At 44.8% G+C, this 8,695-nt stretch overlaps 1 protein-coding gene across 1 annotated transcript; it reads right to left on the reverse strand.

The window, feature by feature from the left end:
* Positions 1–5,682: 5,682 nt before the first annotated feature.
* On the reverse strand, positions 5,683–8,484 carry arf6a (ADP-ribosylation factor 6a). Its single transcript, XM_062411552.1, has 2 exons — positions 8,315–8,484; positions 5,683–8,182 (listed from the first exon to the last, which is right to left on the reverse strand). Exon 2 carries the CDS (start codon positions 7,536–7,538, stop codon positions 7,011–7,013), a length of 528 nt encoding a protein of 175 aa, XP_062267536.1. The 5' UTR covers positions 7,539–8,182; positions 8,315–8,484; the 3' UTR covers positions 5,683–7,010.
* Between the last annotated feature and the right edge of the window lie 211 nt (positions 8,485–8,695).

The raw sequence follows: 8,695 nt of genomic DNA on the forward strand, positions 1-8,695 counted from the left end.
TTTAACACACATATAATTATCATCAGAATAACAATACTCACACCCCCGTCCTAACTGTTTTATTTTAGAACCAGGCGCTGGGTCTATTGTTCTTATCTCTACTACAGTATGCTGCATATCATTATTTATTTTTTATCTCATTTTGTCCATCTGTTGCTGTAGCGTGCCAAGTGTCACACAGGAAGGTTGCAGCATATGTCACTTCCTGTCACAAACGAAAGTGCTGCTCAGAATGTATTCATCAGTTTGGGTCTGTATCTCAGATGAAAAGTATTTTTGTATATAAAAAAATATAAAAAAACAGTTCTTAGCTCAATCCGTCGTATATACCACCTTGGAAGGTATATGAAAAATATTGCTAACCCGACATTTTATATTCATAAGTTCCGTGAGTGTGCACCAGTGTTGATCCTGAAAGACCTTTCCTCTTACCTGTCCAGTTTAAAATTAAGCAGCCCGGCTCAGCTGTAAACCTCAAAAGTAAACTAACAACAAACTGATCATACAAACCATCTGAAAGAAGATTGTGAAAATAAAAATCAAATGCGCTGCTTCAAAGTTGATCAAAAACACATTTAAAAGATGAAAATATTGAATTTCCCATAATGAATAAAATGAATGTCTGCCATGTTTTGGTTTTCACCAAGAGAGAGAAGCGCATAGGTCACGTGACCCCAGCCTCCTGACTCACAATTACGTGGAATTCATACAAATTCTAGTGCATTACTTTTAGCGGCATCTCCTACGGAATTTTGATGAGACCACCCTGCACCTGTAACACTCTGAATGACATATCAAATCTGGCCTAACTTTAGAAGCAAATCACAAGCAACAAGGAACTGGTTGCAATCGTTGGAGGCCTCCTGACTCACTGTCTGTTCATGCTTGGGCTCTGACGTACCTGGACGTTGTGTGCTTGGGCGTGTCGCCTGCTTGAGTCCATGGAGCCGGGGGGGGGGGGGGGGGGGGGGTCATCTCTGGGGACTTGGTGTTCGCTTTTGTTGTGGTACCCCTTTTTAACCTCTCTGTTTATTTGTTTGGAAGCAAGATTATGCAAAAACTTCAGGACATATTACTACTGTAGGTATTACCATGAAACATGATGGGCCAGGGAGGAACATGTTAAATCTGGAGCGTATCCAGATCAGCCGACAGACCCAGGAATTCCCCTTAACACTTGTTGTGATGTTTTGAACAATTCATGGATCTTTAAAAAAAATAAACTGTCATAGAGAACTGATGAGTGTGTGGAATTAGGTTGAGCTAGATTGAATTTAAGGGGACTGTTGGGCCTTGACAGGGGGTATGAGCTCTGCACCTTATAATACGCCTATTTACCTGCTCCTAGTTGCACATTTTCTGTTTAAACCATTTTTAAAGGATGTGAAAAAGCTGTACTTTCAATGTACAGCTTCCATTTATTACATCTCTGAGGCTGAATTATTGCTGCAGCGCACAACCCTCCCACTGCACCACTTGCCCGCCAAACGCAAACACGGGCCTCGGGCTCCCCATAATTATTAGCACATAGTCCGAGGCCGGAGGGAGGGAAATACAATGTGCGACAGATTCTGACGAGCTCACAACTGCCTGGAAGCTGAATGTCACGGTGCATGCTGCTTTTACAACACAGTTTAAACCAGCCCCATGACAACCAAGACTTTCTGAGCTAGCAGCTCCGGCCCCTCCACCCCGGCCAGAAGACCCTTTGTGTGTCCCAGCAGTGGAGGTTGCAGACAGGAAAAGCCCGCAAAGACAACTGTGAGTTTTCACATGACACAGTATTTTTTATTTTTTATGAAACAAAAAAAAACTGAATTAAATGTGAACCTTATAATGAATTGCTCAATCATTGCTGGCTCAATATTAGCCAGAAGGGTGTATTGGCTTGTTTTTGTCCTGTTGTCCATGGCAATTGGAGGATACAGTGTTATAACGGGTGCATAGAGGAGGATTATGACAATGTCAATTTGAGTTTCCTTCCTCTAGGTGATGAGAAAGGGCTTTTTTTAAATATGCACTGAAAATGTCCAGCAAACTAGAAGGGCCCTTGAAGAGCACTTACCTCCACCAAGGCCAATGCCCTATGTCACCATGATATAGAAAGGGAAAAATAAATTCCTGTCTCCGCCCCTGTCCAGATCTGCACAATACTTTAAAGAAATCCACAAAAATGCCCTATCTTAGGATCTTGCTTACTATCAAACAAACCAACATGCAGACTGTCGATAAACACAACCTCTTAGGAACAGGTATTTGAATTGTTTAAGTACAGACGACAGTTACTCATAAACAAACCTTTCAAATGTTTTAGATCAGGTGTTTCTTACCCCCTAATGTTATGTGCAGATGTACTTGGATCCCTCACTTTAAAGTAAAAGTAGCTATACCACAGTGTAAACGTACTCTATTACATTGCATTTAATGAGTTGCAGAAAAATAAATAGATGCAGGAACCTAGAGGAACTGCCGGAGGTGTGAGAACAGACGTGATCATGCTATCTCACTACAGCACATGACTGTTACATGTGTCATTAATGACAGTCTTTAAACTGCTTTTAACAAGATTTAAAATGACACACAGCCGTCGTCTTTAAAGGCTGGTTTTCCTAGAGAGCAAATGTCAGAGGTTGAACTGTGATGGTTTATTAAATATGAGCAGCAGACTCCTCTGTGTTTGTGTTCATTGGTTTCCTGGTTTTGACTCATGTAGAGCTGAAGTGAGATTAAAGTCAAAGAGGAACGCCCAGGGTAAACAAAACACAGAGGAACTGCCAATGAGCTCCATTTTAAAGTATTGTTTGAAATTACCCCGTTCAAAAGGCCATACAATAGTCCGGTCCACCCCCCACCCGGACAGAATACAATGGCGACAGCGCTCGGGGCTAAAACTGAACGAGAAAGAAAACGAAGCAGTTTTGCTTGAGGGGGCGGCTTTCATTCAAATCCAGCACTTTTTCAGCAGCTTTCACTTGGTCACAGGAAACACAACTGAATCACATCTGAAGGCCTGATGTGACTGCTGACGGTGACGATGACGATGATGCAGAGGAAGGAAAGGAAGGGAAGTTGCATCAGTGAGGGCGCAGGGTCATTGTGTAGGATTGGACAGCGACAGGAAGAGAATGAGTGTCTCTGCAGTTAATTACTCAGGAACACATGTACATGCACATGTCCCACACATGCCTGTCTGTGTGTCTGTGAAACACATCCATGTATCAAGACCGTCCTCTTATCGACTTCACACCCGGCACATGTATTCTTTGCGGCCCAGGTAGATGCAGTGTCTAATATAGTGAGTTTGGAGACGCGATATTTTCAATATCAATAAACCATAAAATCTATAAAACTATAACGTCTTCATTGCAGATAAAACAGGTAGGATGAAGGGAAACTTTCTAACTTCACTCTGCACCTTATACTGTCTTCAAACAACGTCCAGAAAACAAACCAATAAAAAGGGACAGTATGGCTGAGCTGATTGAGAAGGACTCATAATTCTGATAATTCTGAGGTATCCCCGGAGCAAACGGCCCGTTCCAAACAGGCAGGTTTGGAACAGGAGCTGCACTAGTTCATGGCAACGTCAAACCTGCTTAGGTAAGAGAAGACAAAGCAGACTGTTAAATCCTTTAACTGAGGGCCACAGGTGAGCCTGGCAGCATTCGACACCGGCCAATGTGTGCAGTGCATCTGCTGCTGAGGGCAGTGACAGCTGGACAAGGGCCCCCATGACATGTGCGCTGTTTCCGACCTGACGTAACATCCGGAGCCGTTTCAAAGTGCTCTCCCTTTTTTACTCCTCCATTGCTCCCGAGCAATGAGAAAGCGCTTATAGTTTCCACGTTTCCACAAAGGGAAAATCAAACGCAAACAAGATCACACTTGACACCACTGAGGTACTGCCCTCCACTATTCAAATAGAGTGCTCTCAGTAGAATAGCACACTCTGAAAGTGCAGGAAATTCCTGTAACTGTTGCTGCCGATTCCAAAGAAATGACCTGAGAGGGACTGTGCCGGGTTCAGGGGCAGATCATAGGGCCGTCGAGTCTGCGAGGTGTCTGAGTTTATCTGCCTGGGCCGTGTCCTTCATGCCGGACGCAGCTTTCAGCACAGCGACAGGTCAAACTTCACATCAACAGCCACTGAACAAACAGCACATGAGCAAACACTGCAAATACAGAGATAGAGCATTCCTGCACAGTGACTGTCCTAAAAAACTCAGCTAGAATAACACTATACAGGTCAATTTAATACTTCAGCTTTTCATGAAACTGGAGGGTGGTTATGACCTGACTGCTCAGCACATAAGAGTCAGCCAGTGGGGTTGGGATTTCACCTGTGTGTGTTTATGTTTGATACACGACCTGACATTTACTGTAACTCTCTCCACTCACTCTTAAACCACCAACTTCCCATGGCAACTACTTTCGTCTTTCAAGCCTCTCCTGACTTGACACAGTGACGTCACACAGTTCACGTCTTTCATTGAATAACCACACACACACACACACACACAATCACACGTCTCCATGACTTCAGGGGACAGTACGGTGACTTAAATGAATTTCATGGCGACTAACTCTAAACTTTACCATAGTTACTACTTTCCTAACCAAACCCAAACCTAACATTATACTAACATTAAACTTAAACCTAGACCTAACTCAAACACAGGCAAAACCTAACCTAAACCTAGTGTTGACATAAACATTCAATTAACCCTAACATTAACCTAAACCCAACCCTGGGTAAAAATGTAATGATTTGCCATATGGGGTCGTGATTGGTCCCCATAATGAGCCTGTGTGAACATGTTGGTCCTTATGGCTCAGAAACACATGAATCCCAGTGTTACAGTAAAGTTGGCAGATTAAAAAAATGAATGAATGGCTGGAAATGAAATGTTGGCGCGACCTCAGATCTGCGCCTCAGGGTGACTTGCATACCCATGGCAGATTGCCAGGCTGTCACCATAACCTCTGCAGTCGCTTTCTCAGTAACACAACTTCATTCAGCTGGTTACAACACACTCTAAACCAGATTGTTTGATTTTTATCATCAAGTTAAATATGATGACGGTGGAAGTCTGCGAGTGTGTTAAATGTGTCATTTCCTGCTTACGGAACTGAACTGTTGCTACTTCACTTTTGACAGCACCCATATTTGAACAGGAATGTGAAGTTAGCCATTACCAGGAGAGCACGGAGTGTCCTGTTCCTACCTGAAATGCAGAGATTTGTTGAGTTTTTATCTATCATGACACAAGAACTGGGCCGACTCCAGCAATGTATAATTTTTTTTTTATTTGCCTCCTTTTTTTTTATTTGCCTCCTTTGTTTCCATATGTCAAACGTGCTCTGCAGATTCAGCGCCCAGATGGATAAAAGTGATACTTTCAGAAAGCACGGTTTACCTGACAATCACTACCCTGAAACCAGAGAAGTCATCATTTATTCAGAGCTGATGACACACACACAAACACGAGCTCAGAGAGGAAACGGGCCGAGGATCACTTCACTTCACAGCTCGCTTGTAGCTAACCCTTTTTTCAACCATCATAACGCTTGGAGCTCTCACTTCCTCTTTCAACAGCTCAACTGGTTTCTTTAAAAAAAAACAAATATTACTTTACCGAATCGTTGCAGCTGCTCATTGAAAAGGCGTCACTTCTGTTCTGATCTGGATATATTTTTTTATTATTTCATTAGCAGAGAAAAAAGGAAGCGAACAAAATAAAATAAAAGAGCAGTATCTAGAAACAATCCACAGAAGGCTGGTGTTGGAGGACCTTTACCTCTACAGGCAGGTGATGATGGAATAAAAAGAAGAAGAAGAAGAAGAGGAGGAGGAGGAGCAGTCACTGAGGCACCTACACTGGAGGTGGCGGGGGAGGTTGGGAAATTCGTAAACACTCGCTGGGGCCCCAAAAGTCAGTCACAGAAAATTAAAATGTGCACGGCCAGCTCGTCGGAACCCCCACCCAGCACATTCACGCACCAACACACCCTCCCCAAAGTGCAAACTCAGCATTTTGAGAACACCTTCTGTTGTAGTAACTGTCTTCATTTTTTTTATTTGATTTTTGGGGGAATGGGGGGGGGGGGGGGGGGCATCTGTGACCCCCTCCTAAGGCAGCTGAAACTAAAAAAATACTCAGAAGTAATGGAAGCTCTGAGAGGAAAAGAATAAACAGGCAATAATAAGACTGGTGGTAACAGGTTGACACCCCTGAAACAACAAAAATATATATCCATATCACAGTGTGTGTGAATATCCAGCGTCCACATAGTGTCCTTGAAAACAAACCGCCACAGCAGACATGATGGATGTAATCACTGCACAGGAAATAAGTACTAACACGTTTCCTCATTCATCCCAGTACAATCAGATATGAAAACAGTTACTTTTTTTGTCTTTTCTTCTTCGAGGTCCTAACATGTCCACAGTACACATTCTTACACGATGCAGAGGCAGTTTGAGCCACGAAGGTGATATGCTGATGCTATAGGCGATAGTTTCTGGACCTCCCCCACCCCCCACCACCACCATCCTTTGGATATGTAGCCGGGGTCGTGAGAATACTGAATGAGAGCTGAGCGGGGGGGTCGAAACGGTAAGTGTGTGTCCCAAAGTACCCAAAATGGTACCAAACAGGAGGAAACGAAAAAAAAAAGGATTTGCAGTACGAGCTGGAAATGAAGCTTAATGTATATTTAGACAGTACTGATTATACAGAATGTGAACCAAAGCAAACTAAAAGAAAAGCCAGGCGTAAAACAATTGTTTAAATGAAATCTGGGGTTATAGTGAAGTCATCATTATCAAAAAAAGAAAAGAAAAAGAAAACAAATTATAATTTCTACTCTCTATGATATATACTCAGAAGAGAGGTTGTGGTATTAATTGCTTCGGATTGCATTTTTATTTTTTTTTTCTAAACTCGTGTTTTCATTCTCAGCTACTATTTCTGTCTCCAAGTGTCCAGGCTGGTGAAGTGGGAGCAACATTAAGATTTGTAATTTGAGGTAAGCCAGGTGAGGCCTTCGCATAGTCCGTCCCCCGTGGTCGCACACGCGGGCTGAACGTACCAATTCCTATCGCGGATCCGGGTCAGGCCCAGCTTCTCCTGGATCTCGTGGGGCTTCATGGCGTCGGGCAGGTCCTGCTTGTTGGCGAAGATCAGGATGATGGCGTCCCGCATCTCCCGGTCGTTGATGATGCGGTGGAGCTCCTGCCTGGCCTCGTCGATCCTGTCCCTGTCGGCACAGTCCACCACGAAAATGAGGCCCTGGGTGCCGGTGTAGTAATGTCTCCAGAGGGGCCGGATCTTGTCCTGCCCACCCACGTCCCAAACGTTGAACTTCACATTCTTGTAGGTGACGGTCTCCACGTTGAAGCCCACCGTGGGGATGGTGGTGACCGACTGTCCCAGCTTCAGCTTGTACAGGATGGTCGTCTTGCCGGCGGCGTCAAGTCCAAGCATCAATATTCTCATCTCCTTGTTGCCAAAGATCTTTGACAGCATTTTGCCCATCTTGTTTGCTGGGCATAAATACTTGGGTTTAAAATGAAATAAAAAAATCACTTCTCTAATGAGACACAGTCCAAGGGTGAGAGGTCAGAGTGTCAGTGTGTGTGCTGGGAGCCTCTTCCACGTGACGGCCGCGGTGGGCTCACACAAGTGTCAGTTTTCTAAAGGTGCTGACTTTCAAGTTTGAGTTGTACAATTGTGTTGGACTGAGGTGATGTGACCTGAGATGGTGACTCACTGGGAGCAGTGTGTGTGGAGCCCTGGTAGATTTGGGTGGGGATATATTTTCATGATCCGCTAGAAGAGGTTAAAAAAAAAAGAAGATTTGCAACCCCCGACGGCTTTAGAGCAGCTGAGGCCACATTTCAGACCTTATTTCCCCTTCAGGAACCAGGCGGATCTGCTGGAGATGTCCACAAGAAGCCTTCAGTCGGTGAATCAGGCCCAGTCCTGAGCCCCGGGTTCCCACTTCCTCCTTCGGCAGCTCCACACTTGCCTTCAATCAAATCCAGTCGATGGATTTCACAGCCCCGGGTTTTTCCCCGCTTCTTCTCACGAGCACTCCGGTGCGTTTCTGCCGCGGGACCTCCAGAGGAAGACCTCCCCAAAAGGTCATTGATTCATCCGACTTTCTTCTCCTCTTCCCCCTGTGACACAAGAGCGGTACGGAGAAGGGAGGGGTGTTAGTACACGGAGCAACTTTGGGTCCGACAAATTCCGCCCTCCGCAGCCGGAAAAGCCGAACAGAGGCGGGGAACACAGAGAAGCGGGTTCACTACCTGCGTTCGTGGCGATCTCCCCTCCGTCCCCGGGCAGTTTCTCCCCGCTCTTGCCGCTCTCTCCGTCGCGCTTCCTCCCTCTCTCTCTGCGGCCGTTCAGTCGAGCTGTAGCGGGGCTGTGTTACCGGAAAAGGTGCGGACCCAGATCAGCCGCCACTTCCTCTACACACACTACGCCGAGGCGTTCAGGGACACAGTGTGAGCTCCGACATTTGTGGAAGAATACTACTAAAGGGGGGTTTTCAAAATGTATCTCTCCCACATACCGCTACATTATTTTACTTCATTTTAATTTCAAAATAGGATGTAATAGTTAAACGTTTAAATAGTGTACTTATTAATTATTTAGAAGGGGACAGTGCACATGAATTAGGATGAGTT

The sequence above is a fragment of the Platichthys flesus genome, chromosome 18 (genome assembly GCF_949316205.1).
Source record: "Platichthys flesus chromosome 18, fPlaFle2.1, whole genome shotgun sequence".
NCBI lineage: Eukaryota > Metazoa > Chordata > Actinopteri > Pleuronectiformes > Pleuronectidae > Platichthys > Platichthys flesus.